This window comes from Apodemus sylvaticus, chromosome 2 (genome assembly GCF_947179515.1).
Source record: "Apodemus sylvaticus chromosome 2, mApoSyl1.1, whole genome shotgun sequence".
NCBI lineage: Eukaryota > Metazoa > Chordata > Mammalia > Rodentia > Muridae > Apodemus > Apodemus sylvaticus.
This window is the reverse complement of record NC_067473.1, coordinates 154,405,529-154,432,890: the sequence shown is the minus strand read 5'-3', so window position 1 is coordinate 154,432,890 and position 27,362 is coordinate 154,405,529. Positions and strand designations below refer to the sequence as shown.

Genomic DNA, 27,362 nt, shown 5'->3' with positions numbered 1-27,362 from the left:
GGAAAGAAAGGAAAGAAAGAAAAGAAAAGAAAAGAAAAGAAAGGATAATGGCTTAAGAAGGAACTGAAACCATTTTGAATAAAACTTGCATTTTGAATCGGGATCAAATAAAGCTTAAGTTCCCAAGACCTCAATGGGTAACTGACATCCTGTTTGGCAAGTTGAGCCGTGATTGCTAGGCAAGTCTCCCGCCACAGTCGAATAAACCAACCAAAGACGAGTTCCTAAGGAAGTCCTCTATCCCTAAATCCTAACTGGTGGGATAACTTGACCAATGTATTTGTGGATTTGGAGCTTACAAACTCTGCAACATTCCGGGTGGTGGTGGCAGTCAGTTTTTGCTGCCCGATTCGAATAAAGATTTCGCTTTGTTGGACTCTGGTGATGGCTTGGGTCTTTTGGATTTTTACACTCTAACGTTTGGGTACCAAACGCTAACCTCCTTGAGCCCCTAAGCTGAATTAACAGCACCTCGGACTGTTTTTCAGTCATCTGGACTCCCGGAGGGAAGCTGTATTCTGGTTTCTGGTTGGAGCCTCTCTGGGACCCAGGAAAGGAGAAAGTGGGCGCAGCATTCCTCCTAGGGTCAGAGGTGGACAGGAGACAGCCCGCCTTTTCACTGGTTTCCACTGAGGGAACATTTGATTCTGGTTCTGGGCATGCCGGATTGCCCATGTCTGTCAGTTTGTGTCTGTACTTTCATTTAGTTTGAATGTCGCTCTGTGTTTCATATCCAGAAAAATGGGCCAAAGTTCATTGCTGGCTGTCCACCTCTTTACTTAGTATTTACTCATCTCAAGGATTTTTAAAAAAAGCGGCTGAATCAGGACAACAACAAATAACAACAAGGACGACGACAATAGCTGATCAGCTGGCACTGTGCCTGCAGCTCAGAGTCCCGACTGCTGGTCAAGCCCCGCCTCCTGCCCGCCTGACAGCAAACCCCAGCCGCCTGATCCATACAAGCTGCTCTTAAAGCCGAACCGAACCGCAGCTCCGAACCACAGCTCCTCAGCTTTCTCTGGTTGGGAAGCCGGTGCCTCCTCCCGCCACAGAACCACTGTGCCAGTGAGAGTTGGACTCTGCACGCAGCAAGGCGCTTCTCTCCCTTGAAATTAGATCAGGAAGAAGTAAGGAAAGTTTCTCTGTTTTGAATGTATGTGGCCAGTGCATGTTTGCTTCTGACTGGTTTTGAATGTATTGTTGTACTATATTCTGTATGTATCGGTTATAGCTCATTGGCTTATAAGTTCTTGGGTATAAAATAGTTAAAAAATTATAAAATCTGTACCAAAAAGTTAACTTTAAATTAGTAACTTGGGGTTGGAGCCATTGAAGTGACCGGAACCAGCCAAGGGAACAAGTCTCAAAAAATACTTGTAAATTGGAATAAGATTTTTTTATATAATTTCTGCTTTGTCTTAAAACCAGTTTTTTTTTAAACTAGAAGGTTTTTAAGCTTTGCTTCCATGTGTTCTTATACAAGAACTTTTCTTGCTGTCAGCTAAGCTTTGTAGTATAAGTTAGTACAACTTACAGTAACTAACCCTCTTATAGTAAAACACTAAGTTGTTTACACTGTTAAAATTTTGTTTTTCCTTCTAAGAATTATGGTTGTGTTCCATGTCTTCACTCTTTATAAAGGTACTTTTGTTTTTCAAAAAACACACAATTGAGAGATTTTAAACTACTTTAACGAAAAATCTCGGAATTTTACAAAAAAAAAAAATCAAAACCTGGACATTTTAAAAATAGTTTTTTAAAAAGGTTTTCATTTATAAATCTGTGAAACATTTTAAAGATTATCGGATATTTTATTGTAATTTCTTTATTAGTATGTGATCTTTATGAATACATAAATAAAAGACTAAAAATTAGGGTCACAGCTAAACACCAGAGACTGAAAAATTCCTGTCTTGTGATGCAAGAAATCAATGATCATAGGCAGTCTGGTGAAGAACTTGAATACTAAAGTGCTATAGCATTAAAAAAAATTGAAAATCACTGGCTTAAAAATATGCTACAAGATATGACTTAAAGCAAATAGGGCTGGAGAGATGGCTCAGTGGTTAAGAGCACTGACTGCTCTTCCAGAGGTCCTGAGTTCAGTTCCCAGCAACCACATGGTGATTCACAACCATCTGTAATGGGATCCGATGTCCTCCCTCTTCTGCTGTGTCTGAAGACAGCTGCAGTGTACTCATATAAATAAATATAAATTAATCTTAAAAGAAACTTAAAACAAATAACTAGAAGTAGATGAGGATTGTTTAACTCGGATATGCTTGAGAGATACTAGCCCTCAAACCTGTCAGAGATCTGCTGAGTATGGTAGTTAAGGCATTGAAACTTACTATGACAGAGACTCACAGATTCTAGTAACGGCCCCCAGGGTCTCAAGACAATGGACAGAGGAGCAAAGGACTCCACCTGGACTGTGTCAACACTAACCACTGGGAATAACTGCCCTAATGCCTAGCCTGCTCCTAGGGCCTTGCCTGAACCGTGGACAAGCAGGAGAGTTGATTGCCCCACTTTACCTAGACAGGGTGACGTCAGTCCTTCCTATGCTCCTCCACAGGAATGTCTCTGATGCTATCCTGACACCTCTATCGCATGGAGACCACAGGAGCCTGGGATGATGGTCGAGGTGATGGGATACGGACTAGTCTCTGACATTCTAACTGACTCATGGGCCACTTAGAGCACAGTTTATCCTTCTCAGCTCTCTCCAATCCTATTGATGGCTGGGCTAACTGTTGCCTTGTCAGCTAGGCAATAGCAAACAATCAGTTCCTTCCCCCAAGACCACATTCGCCTTGTTGTTAGTTCATTAATTAGTTTATTAATTAAAGCTACCGGGTCGCCGGGCAGTGGTGGCGCACGCCTGTAATCCCAGCACTCTGGGAGGCAGAGGCAGGCGGATTTCTGAGTTCGAGGCCAGCCTGGTCTACAGAGTGAGTTCAAGAACAGCCAGGGCTACACAGAGAAACCCTGTCTCGGGAAAAAAAACAAATCCAAAAAACAAAAAACAAAAAACAAAACAAAACAAAAAAAGCTACCGGGTCTCTTATTTAAAAATGGGGGCACAGGGCAAGAGGTTTCTCTCACAGGCTTCATGTTAACGATAAACAGTTTTCAGATGCAACGTTTCACTAAAAGAACATACTTTACAATGACTGTTCTCAATAACTGTTCTCAATAACTGTTCTCTACTTATGTCTCTGGCTAATGAAAAAATAAATTCCAAGTCCGTGAGAAGTGTAAGGATAGAAAAACTTAGATAGTTCTAGGAATCTCAAAAATAATGTAACACACGAAGAGGTAAGGAATGTTTCAGATCACTTTCTGCTTCTGCACTCTCATTGCCCGAGATCTCAGAATTTCAAAATTCGACAGAGCATGGGGTGCGCACCACTCTGTCACCAGCTCAGGATTCTGAGCTTTCTCTGATTGTCTTCTAGTGATCGCTAAAAGATGCTTTTCATTGGATTAAAACATCTATGTCCATCTGGGCAGTGGTGACGCAAGCCTTTAATCCCAGCACTTGGGAGGCAGAGGCAGGCAGAGTTCTGAGTTTGAGGCCAGCCTGGTCTACAGAGTGAGTTCCAGGACAGCCAGGGCTAAACAGAGAAACCCTGTCTTGAAAAAAAAAACAAAATAAATAAATAAATAAATAAAATAAATAAATAAATAATAAATAAAAAAATCACTGTCCAACAACAACAACAACAACAACAAAACGTTCATGCCTTTTACACGTAGAACTGGTTTGTGCTGGGACTCAGAAGCATCAATTTGCTCCTGTTGTTTGCAAACGTGTGTTAACTGTTTTTCTACAATATGAATTTCAATACATCGGTAATGCTAATATATTTCCTTTTTAAACTAAAAATTCATGTAAGCATCAGGGAATCAAAGAAGTCATGAGACTTGAATCCACTTGTCACAGGTCAAATGGACTCCAGATAAGTGCAGCCTGAGTTTCTGCTAATCAAATTCTTCTGGAAAATGTCCCATTGTCCAGCATTTCCAGCCTTGCGGGACCCTAACGACAGAAAGTACAGTTACAGAAGAGAGTATATTGTACCTGTCCCCTTGGCCGGCTGAAATGCTGAGTCAAAAGTAAATTCCCTTAGGGGGAAACTTGTTTCTATGTCTCTGCGCTAGCCCAAGACACTGTCGAGGAAACCTACTGGCTGGGGGAGCAAGGGAGACAGGCTGGAAACTGGTTCCAGAATCTCCTTGATTGGTCCCCTTCGTCTAGTACCATATTTACTGCTGTGTAAGGACCACTGTCCTTTCTTTTCCTCCTGCTCCTCCTCAGGCCTTGATCCCTGCTCAGTTAAGCTCATGGTCCTAAGGACCCAATACAACCCTTTATTCTCTGAGACGGATACTCAAGGACTTGAGTATTGGACAAACAATATAGGAATATATATATATTCTTATATTTTGATAACCAGCTATTGAGAACTGGAGAAGTGTACCACAAAGACATGTTCTCTTTCCCTAAATCCGATTGGTTTCTCTGTGTAGCCCTGGCTGTCCTGGAACTCACTCTGTAGGCCAGGCTGGCCTCAAACTCAGAACTCTGCCTGCCTCTGCCTCCCGAGTGCTGGGATTACAGGCATGTGCCACCACCGCCCGGCTGGGTTTGTGGTTTTGGAGCTTAGAAACTGCGACACCTGGCTCAGGGTTGCAGTTCAGCTCTGGTGGAGTCTGTTCTGTGGCCCTGATAGACCAGTACTGGTTCACGTACTATACATTTTTGCCATCTGCCTAAATACTTATTAAAATGAACGTTCTCAGACGCAGTCAGCTCCGCAGTCTGCTCTGTCGTCCCTGACCGGTCAGTTTTTGCTGCCTAACTCAAATAAAGACCTTGCTTTGTGTGAACTCTTGTTCCTGCCTGGCTCGTTTTGGATTTTCAGACCTTAACGATGGTTCTTTCCTCTTCTCAGGACAGCCTGTGGTTGATTTGTTCTGCTCCTGCATTCTTCATATTAGCTCCAAGGACATCAGAGCCAGGTACGGTAGTATTTCTACCTCCAACCCCTGTAATTGGGCAGTAGAGAAGGGGTCAGAAGTTCCAGGCCAGTCTGAGCTATACTCAACTATGTGGGAAACACACACACACACACACACACATACACACACCAATACAGGCTGGAAAGACGCTCAGTGGGCAAGAGGTGACTGCTACTGTGACCTCGGTTTTGTTCCCCCGAATCCAGAGGTGAGAAGGGAACTCACTCCAGAACGATGTCTCAGACCTCTTTCTGGGCCCTGCGTATGTGGACTCCTGTGGGTTCTCCCCTTCTACTGCATGGGCCCTTGGGTCAGAACTCAAATGTTTAGACTTGCCAGCAAATGCCTTTACCCACTTATCCCATCCACCTTGCTGGCCATATTTTTAAATCCCATTTTAAAAGATTTATTTGTCATTTATGTTCTGTGATGTGTGTTTACATGCTTGAGTTTGTGTACCACATGTGTGCAGGAGCCCGCAGGGGCCATATCCCCTGGAACTGGAGTTACAGACAGTTGTAAGACACCACCACGAGGGTGGTGGGTGTCTGTCTGATCGGGCAAACATTCTACTGGGTTTAGCCAGATTGCCCCTCCTTTTCTGGCTACCCGAAATGTCTCAGTCTCTCCTAAATTCCAGGTGACGTCGAGACAGGCCCCCAGACGTTAGCACAGCTGATTCCGTGGTGGAAGTGCCACCCAGGCCCTAAAACCCAGCACATGGGCAGCAGCACCTGCCAAGATGATGCCAAAGTCCATAGTTCTGGGAAAGTCCCTGAGTGTACTAACCTTGCCTTTTGGATTCCATAATTCTGCTTCTGACTAGCTGTTCTCGTTAACTAAAGTATGTCAACCCGGGACATGGTTTTGTGCTTAAAAGCTCAGCCTGAGAAAGGCTCGCGTCTACACTGGGATCCTGAGCACCCAGTATTTCCGACAGATGGCTAATAAAGACTTTCTATTGGCTTAAGTCCATATCGTTCTCTGACCTCCACATGCAGGCTGGATACACACTCAAGTGCCTGCACATATAAACTTAAAAAAAAAATTAAAGATTTGTTGCTGTTGTTGTTGTTTCTTTTGTTGTTGTTTTGAGACAGGGTTTTCAAGAGAGCCTCTAACTGACCATGTAGGCCAGGCTGGACTCTAACTCACAGAGATCTACATGTCTCTATGTGATGAGCAGAGTAAAAAAAAAAAATGCTGTAAAAAATAGCTTAGCCAGGAACACCACTACACCCCAGGCTGCATGTGATAACCAGAACCCTGTGATATCACTCACTCAAGATAGCCAGACACAGGACTTGAACCCTGCCAACAATACTCGATAGATATAAGCAGAGCGGAGGTAATACAATGCTTTGCACTTCCCCAGGACTGCTAGGGACAACAGAGAGAGGCCACCTCCATCTGCCCTGCATCTGTAGAGTGTCCAGCATCCTGACCCATAAATCAGAGACTACTGTCTGACTCGCCTAGACTCAGAGAGTCTGAACCCGAGCTTCAGCTAAGGCACCTCGCACAGGTAAGTTGTCTCAGGTAGGTAGGCTTAGGGTCATAGCTAGGAACGTAAGAGTGAAAACCTTGTGTGATGACCCTCAGCAGAAAATGTAACTTCTGTTATACTAACGACACGTATATACCTACATTCTTACTTGAGAGACTCTGCCTTCTTAGTGTTGGGATTAATGATGTGTGTCACCATGCCTGAAATAAAAAAAATAATAATAATATTAATAGTGAATGATATGGGAAGTTTTCGGCACCTAAAGGGTTAATTGTCTAGCCTCTCAGAGAAATAATGATCGTGAGCTATTGTGAGAAAGGTGAATATTATTGAAGCTACCAAAGGTAGAGTCCAGGTGAGAAATGGGAGGGACTGGCTTTGATACAGGCGTTCATTCGGGGGGGGAGTGGGGGATTTTAGGCAGGAAGATGTGAAGGTGTATGTAAAGTGTTTCAACCCAGTGAAAAGCCAAAGAGCAAAGGCAGGACACAGAAGAACCGGAGGGTTTTCAGGGTTGTTTGTACTGGTGCTTGGTTCATCTAGTTGTGTGATTTCTCTGCCCTCTGCTGGCTAAAACAAAGATGATCAAGCTGGTCACAGCTACTAGGAAGGCTGAGGCAGGATTGCCTGAGCCCTGGAGTTTGAGGCCAGCATGGAAAATGTATGGAGAACTAATCTCAAAAACAGAACAGTACCGTCAAAAACGTTCCATAAACAAGCAACAGCAACAAAACAAGAAAGAAACGTCAACTCCCCCTCCTTCCGCCACACCCCGTGTGCGCCCAGAAACAACCACCCAACAGCTGCCTACCCATCGCAGTATTCCAGGGCTCCAAGTCCTGCAGGCTTGCAGTAAACAGATCCCCAGAAAGGTGGATGGTGGGGATTTGAGTTTTTAGGCATCATCTGCATAGGAAAGATGAGTTTTACTCATGGGTCATTTTCCGGGGACTGCCCCTCTGGAAATAGGTGAATCTATGTGTCTTCAGTTGTTCGTTTCTGCAAGGTTGTGAGTGTGTGGGTTCCAACCAACACACGCCTGCTTCTGATGCTGCCGTGGCCACCAGGCCCATGGCCACAGGGAGGAGCATCCGACCAGCGGGGAGCAAGTGGAGGACCGTATTGTTTGGACCGTATTGTTCTAGACCAACAATCTGTTCCCAGAATTTGAAATTTCAGGGTTTTGTTTGTTTTGAGATGGAGTCCCGTGTACCTCTGACATGGGACACCATGTGCCAGGAGTCAAACCCAGAGCTTTGTGCTTGCTAGGCAAGCATTTGACATAAGCTGAGCTACAGTCCGAGTCCCTTGACACTCTGACAGAAGCAGAGGTGGGGCTGAATAGTTAAGAGTACTGGTTGCTCTTACAGAGGACGGAGTTAAGGTTCCAGCACCTTATGGCGCGTTCACAGCCATCTGTAACTCCAATTTTAGGGAATCTTATGCCTTCTGACTTTCTCAGGCACCAGGAAAAACATAATGCATACACATATGTAAGCAAAATACTCAGACACATAAGACAAAACAATCTACTCTGTCTGTCTGTCCGTCCATCCGTCCGTCCATCTGTCCATCCTCTGTCTGTCTGTCTGTCTGTCTGTCTACAGAACATGAGATTATACCCTAAAGGAATGGAAAGAAAGCTAATTCCAGGAAGCATATAGGAAAGGCACCCTAGAGCACAGGAGAAGCATGAATCCAGGGAAAACTGTATTTTCCGGAATGAGGCATGAGTCATTATCCCAAATGATGTCAGTCTGCCATTGTTGAGGTATCACATCCTCTTCTTTGGCTTATTTTACTTATCAACAACATATTCAATAAAATCCATTGTGTTTAAAAACCTGCCTGAGCCTGAGTCGATCTCACATCTGGCCAAGATAGTGAGCATGCCTGGATTTTTTAAATGCAGATGTCTCTCAAAAAAATGGAATTCAGGATTGATTCTGTGGTACCAAAAAGATCCTTGCTTTCTGGGTCCAGTTGGCCATAGCAGCTGAACAATCTGAAGGAAGGTAGGCAGAGTGGGAGTGTTATCGGCTGTGTTGTCTTCATCCAGGCTAGAAGCTGTTGCTTAGGTCCTAGTTAACACGCTAATACCCATCTTTTTTCTTTTTCTGAGATTTATTTATTTATTATATGTAAGTACACTGTAGCTGTCTTGAGACATTCCAGAAGAGGGTGTCAGATCTCATTACGGGTGGTTGTGAGCCACCAAGTGGTTGTGGGATTTGAACTCAGGACCTTCAGAAGAGCAGTCAGTGCTCTTAACCGCTGAGCCATCTCTCCAACTCCCAACGCCCATTTTAAGGGCTGGTGATATAGCTCCATTGATAGAGTGCTTGCCAACCATGCAGAAAGACCACATAAACTAGGCACTGTGGCACATAGCTGTAAAGCCAGGGATCCAGAGGTGGAAGACTGAGTGGTCAGAAGTTCTAGGTCATCATGGTGACAGAGTTGGAGGTTAGCCAGGGATATATGAAATGTTATCTTTAAGAGTTACTAATGTCTTACTGTCTTTTAACTCCCCCTCTAGGACTTTATCCTAAGGTAGTAATTATCTAGAGATGGATGTGCAAGAATGACACTTGGAACATTATTTACTATGCCTGAGTATTAGTAAAAAAAATGTTCCTTGAGTATAGAGGGTCATATAAGTTATCCCAACACTCAAGGCAGAGACAGGAGGATTGGCAAGAATTTGCTGCTAACCTGTGCTACACAGTGAGCTTCAAATCTAAAGACAATGGATATGATAAATTTTGGCAGTGGACCATATGCCAAATAAAATACCAAATAAGAGAGGGGTTTAAATCATCACCAAGATAGCACAGTGGATGGTATTCATGTGAAAGGGCCTCTTTCACAGAAGTCTTATAGACAGATAAAGACTTTTAATAAAATACAAGCAGGAAACTCAAGGATAATGTATTAGTTTAAGAGAAGAGCTACACCCCAGGCAAGTTAGAGATCTCAGTAGCTGCCAGGTGGAGAGATGTGGGTAAGAAGAGGTCCTGCTTGCTGAATTAACTCTTTGTTTATTTCTTTAAAAAGCATATAGGTCTGTCTGTGCATGTGTGTCTGGCGCCCGTGGAGGTTAGAAAGGGCATTGCAACCCCCTGGGAATAAAGCTACGCGTGATTCTGGACTGCCCTGGTGGGTGCTGGGAGTTGAACCCAGGTCCTCTTAATCCCTGAGCCATCTCTCCCAGCCTACTTCCTAACCTAGAAAGCAGGCAGGGGAAGTCGGTGCGCAGCTGTATGGCGGGGGGGGGGGGGGGCACATATTTACACAGAATGAGAATGGTACAGAAGTTAGGGTTCCCTGTCGTGAGTTCTTAGTCTCATTAGTACACTGATTTCTAAAGGATTCATAAGATGGCTGTGGTGGCAAACAGCTTTAATCCCAGTATTTGGAGGAGCTCTGTGACTTTGGGCCACATAGGGAGTTACAGGACAGCCAGGACTACATATAGAGACTCTGTCTCAAAAAAACCGAACTAACTAACTAGCTAACTAACTAACTAAGATTCAGGATGTTTGAAAGCCAATTTTAAAAATGGTCTATTTTTATTTATGTGTATGAATGTGCACAAATGTGCAGTGCCCACGGAGGCCAAAAGGTGGCACTGGAGGCCCCAGAGCTGGAGTTTCAAGGGCCTGTGAGCCACCTGACCTGGGGGCTAGGAGTTCTAGGACTTTGGGAGAGCAGCCAGCACTCTAACTACCGAGCTGACTCCCAGCCCCGTGAGGACCGCTGTATTAGCGTTAGAAAGAAAACGACGGAGCAGGCAAAGCTGTGCATCGCGGCAGCTGCCAGAAGGGAGCTGGCTGAGAGCAGGAGAGAAAACCATGGCTGTTTTGACTGTTGAGTTAGTGTCTGAGAAAGCAGATATGCGCGCACACACAGAGAGACAGACAGACAGAGAGAGAGAGAGTGAGAGAAAGAGAGAGAGAGAGAGAGAGAGAGAGAGAGAGAGAGAGAGAGAATGTCCAAAGTATCAAGAAAGACATACTTAGAATACTTAGAATTTTGGCCGGAAAGATGGAAAGAGAGAAAAGTTAGTCTTTATGGGTTAGAACTCAGAAAAAGCAGGCAGGCTTAGCGGTGAAGCAGTGCGAGCAATTGCATCAGGGGGACAGCCCTGGGGGCTCATGAAGGCTGTGGCCATTCGTCCTACCTCTCCCCCATGACTTCAGGCGAGCCAGCTTGCTTGTCAAGTGCCCTCCTTGTCCCATGATTGACAGGCCCCGCTGGCTTAATTCTTAAGGAAATGACAATGTACGTAATGTTCTAATCTTTGAGTCAGACAACAATGTTTGGTCTCCACCCAGGTAGAACTCAGGTGATAATCCCGTCTTCACATGATATTTTATAATGTAGGATGGGCGCTTACGATGCTTTTGCTTCCGAGTTTAACCAGGGGCCAAGACTGTCAAGGATTTCTGTGTGGAGGTCATCCTCGCTGGCCTTCAAGCCATAGGGTGGCAGACCTGAGAAAGCAGGGATTGTGCTAGGAGGTAGGAATTCTGGGACAGAAGAAAAGCACAAGCCAGAGAGAGGGAACTTTGGAGGAGAAAATGCCCTGTTGAATGGTTTCTAGGTGAGCCTATAGGCATTTTCTTGATTGATGATTGATGGGGGGGAGGGCCCAGCCCACTGTGGGCAGTGCCACCCATGAGCAGGTGGTCCTGGGGTATATAAAGCAGGCTGAAGAAGCCAAGGAGAGCAAGCCAGGCCGCAGCATCCCTCCATGGCCTCCGCTTCAGTTCTGGCTGGAGAGTTTGCCTAAACTCTCCTCAGTGATGCGTAACATGGAAATGTAAGCCAAATAAACCCTTTCCTCTGCAAGTTGTGTTTGGTCTTGGTTGTTATCACAGCAACAGAATCTGGGGAGAAGACCCTAGTGGGAGACTTAGGCCTTGAGAAAATGACCTCAAGTCTGAGGGATGCTGCTGGGCCTCAGAGGAATTGGTGACCTGAGGACTGCTATAGAGAAGTATGGCATATTAACACTCTTTTAAAAAATTAGAGATTAGACTTAGTCACACAGTTAACCTTCCCTTCAAGAGGAAGAGAGCACCAGAACTGCACACTAGTTATCTGACTCAAAGGCCAAGGTCCTGCTTTTGCATCTTAAGCTGCCCCTCCTTTTTCCAATAGACATATGGAGCAAAGGGCAATGAGAGGGAGTAACAGGCGAAACCCATGAGAGTCTCACCGGGTCACCCTGAGGACTTGTTAGTTATAGGAACAGCTTCATTCTCTCCGACTCGGTCCCGGCTTCTCTCCCACTCTCACTTGGAGCTTGAAGGAAGGAGAACGCTTTCTAAATTTAGGTGTCACCTAAGAGAACTTTGGAATTTAATATCATCAATGTTCTATTGTGCGGCATTGATGGTTCCGTGGGTTTTCTCCACGGATGACAAGAACCAGGGTGCTACTTCCTTCTTCATTTAGATAGCACAGATATCCAGTTGCTACCGACGCTTGGGAATGAGTCACCCTGTGTCCCTGCAGGAGGCTGTGGGCACACCCGAGGAAACAAAGTCCGTCACACAGCTGGCAGAAGCCACCGCAGCAACATAAGCTCTCGAGGAAGGGACCCAGAGACAGAGCAAGATGAGTTCCGAGACAGGTAAAGGGGCGCCGGGCTCTACGAGGTTTAGTTGCTTTTTCCTCTGTAATTTGATTCTTACTCTGCAGTTTGTCATGCTACCCCAGGCTGGCCCCCAGCTTCTGGCCCCAGGCTATCCTCCTGCTTCATTTAACCTCTTGAGTGTCTGGGAATACAAGTGTCTGCTCCCACGCTTAGCTTGGGTCCGTGGTCTTGAAGAGTGCATCAGTTGTACGTAGGTCTGACCTGCTTATGCTTGAGTCCCCGCAGTGCTTTCCAACTTTCCTATTATGATTAATAATTAATGTTTTTCATAAGACACTATTCTGAGGAAGTATTTAGAGCTCCTAATGATTTTGACAAGTAACACTAAGTCAATGTTGGTTTCATGGCGATAAAAAAAAATTAGGTTAGTGGGGTCTGGTGGCATAGGCCTATAATTCTAGCTACTTGGGAGGCTGAGACAGGAGAATTGCAAGTTGAAGGTCTCTGTGGACTGTAAGGTAAGTTCAAGTTAGGTAAATTAGCAAGACCCTTCCTTAGAAAAGGTGGGAGAGTGGGAGGGACGGCTCAGCAGTCGAGAGACTTGTGTTCTTGTTGGCTTCCCAGCATCCACACGAGGCTGCTCACAATGGCTGTAACTTCAGCTCCTAGGGGTCTTATGTCCTCCTCTGGCCTCCACAGGTACCTGAACACATGAACACACACACACACACATACACACACACCACAGACACACACACACCACACACACACACATACCATACACACCACACACTCCCCACAGACATACACACACACCACACACACACACTATACACACCATACACATACCCCCTACACACATACCACACACCGACACACACACACACAGACACACACACAGAAACAAACACACACACACAGAGAAACACACACACACACATTTAACAAGCTTTAAGTTAGAAGAGTAAAGGTTTAGCCCAGTGGTAGAGAGCTTACCTAGCACGTTCAATCTCTCAGTCCTGCCCAGCTCCATTCCCCACTGAAAAAAGTAAAACTATAACTTGAAGCTACTAATTAAGATAGAGCAGAAGTAGTAATCATGGTCTATATGCTAGGTGACTGACCAGTCAATGATTAATTAATGTTAGTCAGGTGTGGTTATTTCCACCCGTTATCTAAATAGTCTAGAGGCTGAAATAGGAGGCTTACAGGGAATTTGAAGCTATCTTGGACAATGTAATAAGTTTCAGACCACCATAGGCTGTAATATGAGATCCTATTCTTAAACAAACAGCCTGGGCAATATAGCTCAGTTGCTACAGATTTGACTAGCATGCAGGGTTCCTGTGTTCCATTCCCAGCACCATAAACAACCGACTGGGTGGCACACGCTTATAATCCGAGCCTTTGAGAGTTGGAATATAAAAAAATTACAGGATGGAGAACATGCTTAGCTTTGGAAGGAAATGATTTCAGATGAGGTGGGATTGAATCCAACTCCTAAAATTGTTATTATTGTTGTGTTGGTAGAGTTCAAATCTTTGGAGACTTTTTGAAAATTTTATTTATCTATTATTTTTTTGTTGAGACAAGGTCTCATGTAGCCCAGGCTGGCCTTGAACACGCTATGTAGCTGAAGATGACCTTGAGAATATCTGAAGCACAGAGATATGACTGAAATAGTGCTCTGGACACATTTGCCTGCTATTTAGTTAGTTTGGGGCTGGACACAAACAAACAAAAACAAACATAAGCCCAGGCAATGGTGAGGCCATTTGGGAAAGGATGTGCCCTTCCTTCTGTACGCTTGAGTCAAGGATAGATCCCAACAAATCTGAAGGCAAAAGATGCAAGAAAGGGATCAAAATTGCCAGAGACAAAAGCACCAGGCTTAGCAGTTTACATACGGCAGAAGTGATGTCGAAACTTGGGGAAGTTCTTCCAAAACAAGGAAAGCTGTCTCTGGAAGATGTAACCACGGTGATGCTGTGGAGACCCCACTTTTATCCTTAAAACCTCCCCAGCTCTGGAAAAACAATATACAGGAAGCATCACAGGAGACAGTTTATCAACAAGTAATGACAGAAAAGGAAGAATGGCAAATTGCCCACTGACCACTAGCCCTGTGGCGGACACTCCATCTTAACTGTACCCCATCTTGGTCTTCACTGTTAATAACTAAATTATTCTGTGTCTGTAGGCTGGAAGTATAAACGCCTGGGAAATTAAACATTGGTTTGCTTTAAAAGCAAGCTTGTAAACCCAAGTTTTATAGAATTCTGAAAAAGGCCTAAAGTTACAAAGTATTATTTACCATCCCTGTCATTATGGCTGTAAAAAAGGAGATGTAGCCTTCGTGGACTGAGGGTCTCTCTGGCTTTTTAGAAAACTAAGTCTGAAAATAGACTCCAATCTTAGATACAATATGTCTAGCTTGTACATTACCCTAAAACAAACTTTAGAAAAAATAGAGGCCTAAAATAGGATATGTTTGCAGTAGACCATAAAGTGCATCCAGTCCTCATTGACTATTCCACATTGGTAGCTAACGTGCTGTGGATAGAATGAGATTCAGGAATAAGATATGCATAATCTATATTTTCTAGTTTCCAAATTGTACCTCTCGGGTCCTTTGAGAAGTCACTTTCCCATTAGATTTAGATTAAAAGATTCTTTTTTTTTTTTTTTTTTTTTTTGAGGTCAGATCTCAGAATGTAGCCTAGGCTGAACTTGAATCTGAGTTTCCTCATGCCAGAGCGTCTACTGTGCTGCGATGGGAGCTGTGCCCCACTGTGCTGGCTTCTACATTTTTTTCCCATCTGATTTGTAGATTTGGGAGACTAGAACATGATTTCATGGCAGCTCACTGTGAACTTGGGTGTTATTTGACAAAATCATCTCTTGGTTTACAGGCCCTGTAGCTGTTGATCCCACCCTGAGGTAAGACAGGCACGGGGCCTCCCAATTCAACCACACGGAAACTTACATTTAAGAACCACAGGACCACCAGACGAGCAGTGGTGGCGCATGCCTGTAATCCCAGCACTTGGGAGGCAGAGGCAGGCGATTTCTGAGTTCGGGGCCAGCCTGGTCTACAGAGTGAGTTCCAGGACAGCCAGGGCTACACAGAGAAGCCCTGTCTCAAAAAACCAAAAAAAAAAAAAAAAAGAACCACAGGACCAGGGGGCTGGAGAGATGGCTCAGGGCTTAAAAGTACTGGCTGTTCTTCCAGAGGTTCTGAGTTCAATTCCCAGCAATATCTATGATGGGATACGATACCGTCTTCTGTCGTGCAGACAGAACACCCATATATAACTAAAATGTTAAAATGTTAAACAAACAAAAAAGCATTACAGGGTTATAGCATGCAAATTGGCTTTCGTCTTTATTAAATGGTAAAATTATATGTATATATGTATGTATGTATCTACACACATGCATATACACTAAAGTTGTTTTAAAATACATTTCTCCATCATGTAAATGTTAGACTGTACATTTTATATGCGTATGTACCCAGGGTCCTGTAAAAACTCCTTGTGTGGCTTGTGTAAGGGCGTGGCTCTGATCAAAGGCCACACGCTTGTCAGTGCCTGGATCCAGTGCCACAGAAACCAGAGTTCAGCAGCAGCACGGTGCAGGCATCCCTGGCCTCAGCTTTGGCTTCTGACTTCCTAGCCGCCGGCCAATGGTGGGATCTGAAGAGACTTCTCAAAGCTCCGTCTCTTCTTTCCAAAAGGACCTCAGCCAGTAGTGAGGGGAACTGAGAGTACTTAGACCACGGTAAAAAGAAAACCAGAGAATTTAAAACATCACACATGTACCTCTCGATAGAACCCTGGCTGTCCTGGAACATTCTCTCTGTAGACCAGGCTGACCCCAAACCCACAGAGATCTGCCTGCCTCTGCCTCCTGAGTGCTGGGATTAAAGGTGCATGCCACCATGCCTGGCTCCATGTGACTTTTAAAATAATGCTTTCTATATGCTTTCTGGCTATCTGGCTCTGGCGGGTGTGCTGAGGCTCCAGTCCCAGGCTCCAGTCAGAGTAGCCTTTTCTAGTGCTCTGGAGCAAGCACTGGGCAGTGAGCCCACGTCTCTCTCTCTTTTCTATCATACAGTGTCTTTAGGGACTGAGACACGCTGAGACATGTACGTCATCATGCCTCTGTCATGTGGACACACGATTGAACGGAAGTAGACATGAGCCTGTTTTAACCATTTCCTTTCTTTCTTTTTTTAGTCTGCTATTGCGCATTTTAAAAATCTCTCCAGGTTTTTTTCTTTCTTTCCTTCCTTCTCTTTAAGAAGAATAAACACAGTGTAACTAGGTACATTATTACTGCTAAATTTATTTTGTTTTGCAACTTAGAAACTAGCTACACTATGGCCCACTTTAAAAAAAAACAACCCAGGAAATTCCTTGTGTGAAAGGGATTGGTGGTAAAAGTTTAAACAGCAGGCCTCAGACGCTGGTCCTTGCGTTAGGATTCCCCATGTCACTTCCACACAATTCTCACTCTAGTGTGAATCAATACCCAAAGTGCTGATGCTTTACCGAGTACTGTGCGTCTGGTCTACAGCATCTTTCCAGACTCTGCCCGCTCTCTGCCATGCTCTTCTTCAAAGGTTTACGGAAAGTCCTGGTAGAGTTATGTGTGCATATATGTATGTATTGTGTATGTATCTATATATCTAAGTATGTATCTATATACATATGTATGTATGTATGTATGTATCTATGTATGTATCTATGTATGTATTGATCTATCTCTCTATCTCTATCTATCTATCTATCTATCTATCTATCTATCTATCTATCTATCATCCATACCTATTTCTCTTTTGTCCAGTTGCCCTAGAAGCCAGAGCTGAGTCTAAAGGCTTAAGTCCATGTCGGAGCACTGTTTCCTCCGACCAGTTTTCAAGAAGCCCACTTTCTATCATGTGTGGGCACATTTTCTTTTTCCTGTTTTTTTCCCCACAGCTCCAGTAGGGGCTTTCAAACCTGAAGAATCTTTCTTTTGGAAGTGCTGTTCTCAAGGGACTGTGAATCTCTGTGCGGAGTCACTCTGGCACGCCCTGTGTTAGCTCTGAGGATTATGACTAGGGATTAAGTCCTGAGAATTTTGTGCTTTCCCACCTGTATTTTAAAGCCCTTGTTTGCTGCCTCTTTGCTGAAGGCTCTTTTTGAAAAGGATTAATTTGTTGGTCTCTGAAAAACTGGATTTTTATAGATCACTTAGAAATGACATCAGCAGACGTTTTTGTCTGTCGGTGTGTGAATGCTTTGCTCTCATGTGAGTCTCTGTGCATGTACTGTGTGAGTGCCAACTGCTGGATGAGCTCAGGAGAGGGCGTCTGATCCTGGGGATCTGGACTTACAGATGGTTGTGAGCCTCCGCGGAGGTTCTGGGAACTGAACCTGGGTCCTCTGTAAGAGCAGCCGTGCTTTTAACTGCTTGAGCCATGTCTCCAGCTCCCAGACTTCCCTTGGCTGGTATCAATTGGCTTGTTTTAGTTTTGCTGATACATCCTTGGGATCTGAAGTTCTGTTCTTACTCTGGGTTCAGATCGTAGTGGAGCTGGAGTGAGGGGGCGGGGCCTTCGGGTTTGGGTTTTGTGTGTGTGTTTCACTTCATCTCTTTTTGCTTCCTCGGCTTAAGTTCTCTGACTCTTGTGAGTGGGTTTAGCTCCTATGAGTTTCTGTTTCTGTTTAAGTTACTGTTACCGTAACAGGCCCCCAGACCCTAGCACGACTGAAGCCATGATGGAAGCACTATTCAGCTTGAGGGCAGCAATACGTGCCAAAACAGGAACCCAGACCTCATCCAGCAAACTCCATAGTTCTGGGAAAGGACAACTTCGCAACATTATTGGAAATCTCCAGGAGTCCTTCCAGAGTCACCGCATGTTAATGGGGGAATCTGGGACTCCTCTTGAGGATCTTAGTCTTGTTAATAAAAGGATTTAAGACAGGCTCAGGAAAAAAAAGTACAAGCACAATTTCATGAGGGTTTAAAAGAAAAACCTCAGAACCAAGTTGGCCACAGGAGGGAGGAGCAGCCACACGCTGTGTGAGGAGCTGTGGAGGAAGAGCCAAGCCTGCCACGCTGAGGAAAGTGTGCTTAGGCTCCGACCACACCTGAGAGAAAAGGCAGAAGAGAAGAAAACCAGCCTTCCTGAGCCAGGTTTAAACACATTTACAATAACTTTATTAATTTTTTTTATAAACAAAATACAGTGACTAGAGAGCCTTCGAAATCAAGGAAGGAGTGGAGGAGCAGTAAACTCAGCCTCTCCACCCCTCCAGCTTCTCCCCTCCAGCTTCTCCCCCTACCAGCTTCTCCCCTCACCAGCTTCTCCCCTCCAGCTTCTCCCCCCCACCAGCTTCTCCCCTCCAGCTTCTCCCACGCTGTTCCCTCTATATTTTTCTCCCACTTTGTTCAGTTTTTTTTGAGTCAGAGTCTCACACTGTAGTACAGACTCACTTGGAATTGGAGCACCGCCTGTTTTATACTTCCTAGCGCTGTGTGTGGACCACCATGCCCACTAGGAGGGATCACCTGTGGATAACATGATAGTTCAGGGACCAAGGGGACAATTAGGACTAGAAACATTATGGCATCTTGCTGCAAAGAGGACCCTCTCCCTCAGTACAGTGCTGAGACAGAGACTCGCTATGGATCCCAGGCTGTTCTCAAACGTGTCATCCTCCTGTTTCTGCCCCCTCAGTGCTGAGATTATGTGTATCTGGTGATTTGAAAGATAAATGTTTGAAAGAGAAGGGTGAGAGGTAGCTCAGTTGGTGGAGCTAGCATGCATGAAGCCCTGGGTTCTTATATACCGGTAATTCCAGTCCTTTGGGTGAAGCAGGGATAGCGAATGTTTATAGTCTAGCTGGAAAGAGGGCTCGTTGGGTACAGTGCTTGCTGTTCGAACACAAGTACTGGATTTTGAATTGCCAGCATCTGCATATACGTCAGGCTGGTGGCCTGCTTATATATCCTACACTGCAGGTGCAGAGTCGCGTGGCTCTGGGAGCCTTATTGGCCAGTGAGGGTCATTGAGAGTCTCTGTTTCGAAAAGTAAGGTGGAGAGTGACAGGGAAGACACCTAACATTGACCTCTAGCTTCTATATGTGTACACATGAGCAAGTGACTGTGCACATATACATGCAAACGTATGAATCCATCACACACACACACACACACACACTAAAATAAAAATAAAAATACAATAAAAATCAAGGTCATCTTCAGCTCTGTATCGAGCTCCTGGCCAGCCTAGAATATGTAAGATATATGTATGTATGCATGTATGTGTGTATATATACAAATATGTGTGTATATATGTATGTATATGTATATATATGTATAAACACACAATTTTATATATAGGAATGAGGGGAAAGGCTTTTAAGTTTCTTAGGTTGCATGGGAATCGTTTTATGTTTGCAGGAGAAGAATTGAGCCCTGGGAGTTCGAAGTCTTCTTTGACCCTCGGGAACTTCGGAAAGAGACCTGTCTGCTGTATGAGATCAACTGGGGCGGAAGGCACAGTATCTGGCGACACACGAGCCAAAACACCAGCAAACATGCTGAAGTCAATTTCCTAGAAAAATTTACCACAGAAAGATACTTTCGTCCAAACAGCAGATGCTCCATTACCTGGTTCCTGTCCTGGAGTCCCTGTGGGGAGTGCTCCAGGGCCATTACAGAATTTCTGAGCCGGCACTCTCAGGTAACACTGTTTATTTACATAGCACGGCTTTATCACCACGAAGATCAGCGAAACCGGCAAGGACTCCGGGACCTTATAAGTAGCGGTGTGACTATCCAGATCATGACCGAGCAAGGTAAAAACAGAAAGCTCCTGAGAGAGTGGTGGTGGTAAAGGGGGCAGACGGCACAGGCTGGGGATGCTGGGATAGAATCCCAGAGGTGAAAGACAGCATAAAGTGAGAGAGGAAGGAGCTTCCTAGGAAGGGAAGGATGAACAATAGCAATCCATCTACTCTAGGTGCCTACGCCTCCCCGTCACCTTAACGGGAGAGCCTTTACGCTCTCTAGCAGGCGAGCCTTTATGTAGAGCGCATTCTCTGTGGCTGTTGCTACTGGGAGCTGAAGCCCAAGCCTTGTGCCTGGGAGACAAGCTCTCTACTACTGAGCTACATCTCTGCTCTCTTGAGTTTTATTTGAGGCAGGGTTGTTAAGTGTCTACCCTGGATTTGTCACATACCACAGGCTGGCCTTGAATTTGCGGTTTCCCTGCTTCAGATTTCTGAATAGCTTGGACTGCAGGCATGAGACACTATGCCCATGTCATTTTAAGTCATTTAGAGCTGGGCGGTGGTGGCGCACGCCTTTAATCCCAGCACTTGGGAGGCAGAGGCAGGTGGATTTCTGAGTTTGAGGCCAACCTGGTCTACAGAGTGAGTTCCAGGACAGCCAGGGCTACACAGAGAAACCCTGTCATGAAAAAACCCAAAAACCAAAAAACCAAAAAAAAAAAAAAAAAAAGTCATTTAGAGATGAATTCATCAAATAAGCCAAATTCTGTGTTTCTTTAGAGTATTGTTACTGTTGGAGGAATTTTGTCAACTACTCCCCTTCCAACGAAGCTCACTGGCCGAGGTACCCCCACCTGTGGGTGAGGCTGTATGTACTGGAACTCTACTGCATCATTTTAGTAAGTGTCTCCGGCTGTTCACTTGTTTCTGTTTTGAGACAGGGTCTTATATAGTCCAGGGTATCCTTGAACTTACTAGGTAGTCGAGGATAATCTTGAATTCTTGAGTCTCCTATCCCTACCTTCTTGCTCTACCATGCCTGGCTCTCTAGAAAGTTCCTCCTCCTCTTCTTTTCAAGTGTTTCTGTGTTTACGAATGGATGTGAGGTGCCTGCAGAGGGTCCCCTGGAACTGGAGTTAGAGGTGGTTGAGAGCCATCTGAGGTGGGGGCTGGGAACTGAACTCTGGAGTCTTCTACAAGAGCAGTCTGCATTTGTATCCATTACTTGTATTAGTAATACTTAGTATCACAGCTGCCAAAGTAAAACATACTGACCAAGAGCTGTTGATAGAGGGAAGGCTTTATTTTGGTTTACAGATCCTAAGGTAGACTGCATACATAATCTCGGGGAAGGCATGGTAGAATGTAGATTACACCTCAGCCCCATGTAGGAGCCAAGGAAGAGCTAACAGAGACTGGTGTGTGTGTGTGTGTGTGTGTGTGTGTATGTGTGTGCTATAAACTCTCAACCCTGCCTCCAGAGATATACTCCCTCCAGCAGGACTCCATGTCCTAAAAGTTCTGCCACTTCCATGCCACCAACCAGACACCAAGTGTTCCAATACACATGGATATGTCATTCAAACCACCACAGTGTCCTTAAGCCCTGGGACAAAGGTGCGCATCCCCACATCTCTGATTCCCCCAATCACTCCCTTTTCTTTTAAGTTGTTTAAGAGACAGTTTTGATACACAGACAAGAACCCTCTATGCTTCCAAGGATTTCCCCACATACTCTCATCACTTTTTTTGGGGGGGGGGTCATTTATCCTTATCTTTAGTTAGTTAACTAGTTAACTCATGTTTAAAAAGAGAAAACAAGGGCTGGAGAGATGGCTCAGCAGTTAAGAGCACTGACTGCTCTTCCGAAGGTCCTGAGTTCAAATCCCAACAGCCACATGGTGGCTCACAACCATCTGTAATGAGATCTGACACCTTCTTCTGGTGTGTCTGAAGACAGCTACAGTGTACTTACATACATAAAATAAATACATCTTAGCCGGGCGGTGGTGGCTCACGCCTTTAATCCCAGCACTTGGGAGGCAGAGGCAGGTGGATTTCTGAGATGGAGGCGAGCCTGGTCTACAGAGTGAGTTCCAGGACAGCCAGAGCTACACAGAGAAACCCTGTCTTGGAAAAAAAAGTACATCTTGAGCAACAGAGAGAAAGAGACCGAGACAGACTGAGAGAGAAGAGAAAGAGAGAGAGAGAGAGAGAGAGAGAGAGAGAGAGAGAGAGAGAGAGAGAGAGAGGATATTCTGAAGCCAGGCATGGTGACACATAGCTGAAATCCCAGCATTCAGGAGGCAATCCTGAGTTCAAGGGTAGCCTGGGCTATAAATTTAGATCATGTCTCCAAAATCTGTACCACCACCACCAAGAAATTCACCACAAGAAAGATCTCTTTAGTGGGAATCAAGTAGGGAGAGGAAACGGGTCAGTCAGTATAAGATGTGTCTGGGATACATGGTGATTCCATTGTATCTTTATTGTTGCTATTCTGGTTACACTTAGCCCAGCCTCAGTGTTCCATGGAGTCCTGTTTCCCACAGTGGTGGATATCAGTCATACTAGGGAAGAAAAATGTTATTTTACTTGTTCACAGTAATAATAGTGTTACTTTTTACTGAGGATAAAATATAATCTTTGTTTGTTTCAGGGCCTTCCACCCTGTTTGAAGATTTTAAAAAGAAAACAACCTCAACTCACATTTTTCACAATTACCCTTCAAATCTGCCATTACCAAAAGATACCACCCCACCTCCTTTGGGCTACAGGGTTGAAATGACGTCTGGGAGTTGGGGATGGATGAAATGACTCCTCGGATGCGTATCGTCTTGACAGCAAGCATTGATGACCCTCTACAGAGTGACTGCCACGAAGCATCTAGAAACTGAGCTGGGCTGTCATCCACGGGTAGCAGACTAGTCACACACACAAGGCCCTTGGTTTGATTCCTAGAATGTCCAGAAAAACAGAGAATCGAGAAATTGAGCCGGGTGTGGTTATACACTCCTGTAATCTCAGCTCGTGGGAGGCAGAGGCACCAGATCTCTGTAAATTCAAGGCCAGTCTGGCCTACATTGTAAGACCCAAGCCAGCCTTGAACTACACAGTGAGAACTTGTCTAAAAAACACCACCTCCCCAGCAAAAAAATATCAAGAACATAGAAATTGAGTGTCAGGTAAGGTGGCACATTCCTATAATCCTGGTAGTTTCATGGTGGAGGCAGAAGAATGGCAAGGTCAAAGTCACTTAGAGCTACACAGTAAGTTTGAAGCCAGCCCCAACATGGAGAAATTCAGTGTGCTCAATTCTTCCAGGTATGCCAGGGGCCACAGCCAACACCTTGCCAGTTTCCATAATACAGTCCCTCAGCTCAGCTCAGCCATCTGTCTGCCTGACCTTCCCACAGCTAGTATGGCCCACAGCAGTCACCGGGCATTAAACGGAAGCTTAGACCTTATTAACTTCATACATATGAATTTTAAAAATCGTATTTATTTACTATTATTAGTGTGTATGTTGAGGGGGTTATGTGTACATACTGAGGCGCTCCTGTGGAGGCCAGAAGACAACTTTTATGTTCCCCCCCCCCCCTTCTCCTTCTATTAGCCATTCTGAGGACTGAATACAGATCGTCAGTTCAAAAAAGCAAGTTATCTCCCGTGAGTGATCTCAACAGCCCTGTGTCTATACATGAAAACAACAACACCCTGCAGTAAAAGAACCATTTATCAATAGTTATTGTGTTTGTGGTGTTTGTTTCCCAGTACCCACTGGAGTTTGTGAGGAAAATTTAGAAAGAAAGTTAGTCCACGTGAGGATCAGGGGTTCCTCTGACATTAGAGTCAAGCAGATGTTCTTGCTTTTTTTTCTCCTTTGAGCCAGGGTCTCAACAATCTCCCGACTCACTATGGAAGACCGTGAACCTCAACGTTGTTTGTCTTTTATCCATCCATCTGTCTGTCTGGGATCTCAAACTCAGGCTGTGTCTCCTCTTTCTTGCGTTTGCTCTGTCTTAGATCCTGTTCCTGTCCCTTTCTGGCTGCTTCGTGCCGTGTATCATGACTTGTTTTTGCAAAACAGTTCCTATAAAGCAGGTTGTATGCCCTCTGATCTCAGTTCTCAAGAGGCTGAGGCAAGGAGGGTGAGGCCAGCCATTGGACTACCTGTCCAGACTCTGTCACAAACAACCAATCAAACAAAAGAAGGGGCGGGAGATTGCTTAGTGGGCCACAGCCATAGCCCAACAAACCCATGCGACCAGGGCCGTGACCTGCATTCCGGATGAAGGAACAAAGGACTGTAGATTGAAATCTCCAAGTCCGTGAGCTAAAATAAATCCTTCCTCCTTTAAATTGGTCCGGTCAGGGCTGGAGAGATGGCTCAGTGGTTAAGAGCACTATCTGCTTTTCCATAGGTCCCGAAACCACATGGTGGCTCACAACCGTGTAATGGGACGACCGGATGCTCTCTTCTGTCATACATGCAAATAGAACATACATTAATGAGCATTGTTCCCGTCAGACATTCTATCACAGTGAAGAGAGTAATGACACAGTTGGAAATAAACAACTTCCACCTATAAGGAATGGCGTGACTTCCCAGGCTGTCTTTCTCAGCAAGCATCTGAAGGGCTCACTATGCTAAGGGTGAAATACTGGAATCCAGGACAGAATTCACACACACACAAAACAAAAAACTGTAAGAGTCTGTTGGAAGACCCCCACTCAATAAGGCCACAGCGACGGGATCGCTGCAATCTGCAAGAGGTTTATTGTTCCAATGTACACCGGGGTCCCTCAGCACGCAGGCCAGAGTAGACCCCAATCTCACAAAGCCTACCCTTTTTATGAACATTTTTGGCGGGGAATTCAGCGGTCACCTGAGTTGGACGACTGTGATTGGTTACCCTGAGCAACGTTTAAAATTATTGGTCAACTCGAATAGAGGTTGTCTCTGCCATTTGGCCCCGCCCTGCCCACCTCGAGGTATTTGTGGTATTTCCTGGCATTGTCTTTGTTGTTGTTGTTGTTGAGTCACTTCCCCCTCTGGCCTCATCCTAGGCAGGGTGGTTCGGTTTAGGCCTTTTCCTTATCTATCCTTCTCCTGGCAGTCCTGGGCAGAATGCAAAGTTTCAGTCCAGCTTTGAGTCTGGTCTCGTGGTGAGTTCTGGGTCGTGGGGAGCTGGCCTGCTGTTTCTGACAGGGTTCTCACAAAACAAAACAAAACAAAACAAAACAAACAAAAAACACAGCCCCTGCACGACAGTGAAAGAACAATCTGGGATAATGCAGACTGTGGAGAGAGAGCTCCAGTGAGGTCGGGGCTGTGCTCTGGGTGCTCCAGCGAGGTCGGGGCTGTGCTCCGTGTGCTCCAGTGAGGTCAGGGATGTGCTCTGGGTGCTCCAGCGAGGATGGGGATGTGCTCTGGTTGCTCCAGCGAGGTCGGGAATGTGCTCAGTGTGCTCCAGTGAGGTCGGGGATGTGCTCTGGGTGCTCCAGCGAGGTCGGGGGTGTGCTCAGTGTGCTCCAGTGAGGTCAGGGATGTGCTCTGGATGCTCCAGCGAGGACAGGGCTGTGCTCTAGGTGCTCCAGTGAGGTCAGGGATGTGCTCTGGATGCTCCAGCGAGGACGGGTATGTGCTCTGGGTGCTCCAGTGAGGTCGGGGATGTGCTCTGGGTGTTCCAGCGAGGTCGGGGATGTGCTCAGTGTGGTCCAGTGAGGTCGGGGATGTGCTCTGGGTGCCCCAGTGAGGTCAGGGATGTGCTCTGTGTGCTCCAGTGAGGTCAGGGATGTGCTCTGGGTGTTCCAGCGAGGTCGGGGATGTGCTCAGTGTGCTCCAGTGAGGTCAGGGATGTGCTCTGTGTGCTCCAGTGAGGTCAGGGATGTGCTCTGGGTGCTCCAGTGAGGTCGGGGATGTGCTCTGGGTGTTCCAGCGAGGTCGGGGATGTGCTCAGTGTGGTCCAGTGAGGTCGGGGATGTGCTCTGGGTGCCCCAGTGAGGTCAGGGATGTGCTCTGTGTGCTCCAGTGAGGTCAGGGATGTGCTCTGGGTGTTCCAGCGAGGTCGGGGATGTGCTCAGTGTGCTCCAGTGAGGTCAGGGATGTGCTCTGTGTGCTCCAGTGAGGTCAGGGATGTGCTCTGGGTGCTCCAGTGAGGTCAGGGATGTGCTCTGGGTGCTCCAGCGAGGTCAGGGATGTGCTCTGGGTGCTCCAGCGAGGTCGGGGATGTGCTCAGTGTGCTCCAGTGAGGTTGGGGATGTGCTCTGGATGCTCCAGCAAGATCGGGGCTGTGCTCTAGGTGCTCCAGTGAGGTCAGGGATGTGCTCTGGATGCTCCAGCGAGGACGGGGATGTGCTCCAGGGCTGTGCTCTGGGTGCTTTGGTGAGGCTGGAGATGTGCGCTCTGGATACTTCATGGAAGGTGTTAGCCAGGTGATTCAACAAGGCATGAAGACCTGATTAGCCCCATTCCATAGGCTGAGGGCCTGGAGTGGAAGGAGACAGCCAGCAAGTGAGGCCATCTTCCCTCAACTCCCTGACTCTGGTGTGAGCTGCTGGGCAACACCACCCCCTTCCCATCACAAGGGACTAAAACCTTCACAATCTCCAGCCAGGGTGAAGCTCTCTTCCTTTCAAGCTCACCTCAGGCATTTGGTCACAGTGACAACCAACTTCACAGAGGAATCATTCATATAAAACAGGCTTTTCCTCCCTGACCATGTTTGTGAAACTGAGACAGGCTGACTCCATGGTAGGCTTTAAATTTGCAGTTCAGGAGACTAGGCCTAAATTTCTGTTTCCAAGAACTGTGCAAGACAGTTACTAGAAAACAAAACAAAATGAAAAAGAACACACACAGACACACACACACACACTCGTGAGCCTCAGACAGCTAGTCAGAAACTGCCTCATCACTGCCCTGAGGCAAGGGCAATGGATTAGCAACAGTTTCCAGACCCCAGCAACAGTTTCCAGATCACTCTACCCAAGTAAGTTTTGGAATGCCCCTAGCGATAGAGCCAACAGATTAAGATAAAAGTCACCTACCCAGGAATGCCCCTAATGTGCTTTAAATTGGGCCTGTGAGCTCACTTGGCCCCTCCATCTTGGAAGATGGTAGACCCCAGCATGCTGGACTTCTCCAGAATAAAATGCTCTACGCATTTGCATACTATTTGAGTCCAGGGTATCATTCTTTGGCAAATCAGGGACCCTTACAAAATAACAATGCTGAGATTCATATATATATATATATATTTATTTACAGATACCTTGGCTAACTAGCCTTGGCTGGTTCCCTAATAGCTCATAAGTTAAAAACCGTTTTATTCTAATTCAAGTTCTGCCCTGTGGCTACTCCTTAGCTACATGCAACAGTGCTCTCTTTGTGAGCCCACTCCAGCCCCACTGCCTCTCTCCCAC

The 27,362-nt window shown here is 45.7% G+C and overlaps 1 protein-coding gene across 2 annotated transcripts; it reads left to right on the top strand.

The window, feature by feature from the left end:
• Positions 1-324: 324 nt before the first annotated feature.
• On the top strand, positions 325-23,678 carry Apobec1 (apolipoprotein B mRNA editing enzyme catalytic subunit 1). Of its 2 annotated transcripts, none has more exons than XM_052174781.1 (8): positions 325-1,130; positions 4,965-5,031; positions 6,407-6,556; positions 12,062-12,179; positions 15,056-15,083; positions 19,603-20,000; positions 20,715-20,833; positions 22,594-23,678. In XM_052174781.1, the coding sequence occupies exons 4-8, from the start codon at positions 12,164-12,166 to the stop codon at positions 22,720-22,722; spliced, it is 690 nt and encodes a 229-aa protein (XP_052030741.1). In that variant the 5' UTR covers positions 325-1,130; positions 4,965-5,031; positions 6,407-6,556; positions 12,062-12,163; the 3' UTR covers positions 22,723-23,678. The 2 variants fall into 2 exon arrangements, with proteins under 2 accessions (XP_052030741.1, XP_052030743.1); XM_052174783.1 differs by having other exon boundaries at positions 12,002-12,179.
• Positions 23,679-27,362: the final 3,684 nt, after the last annotated feature.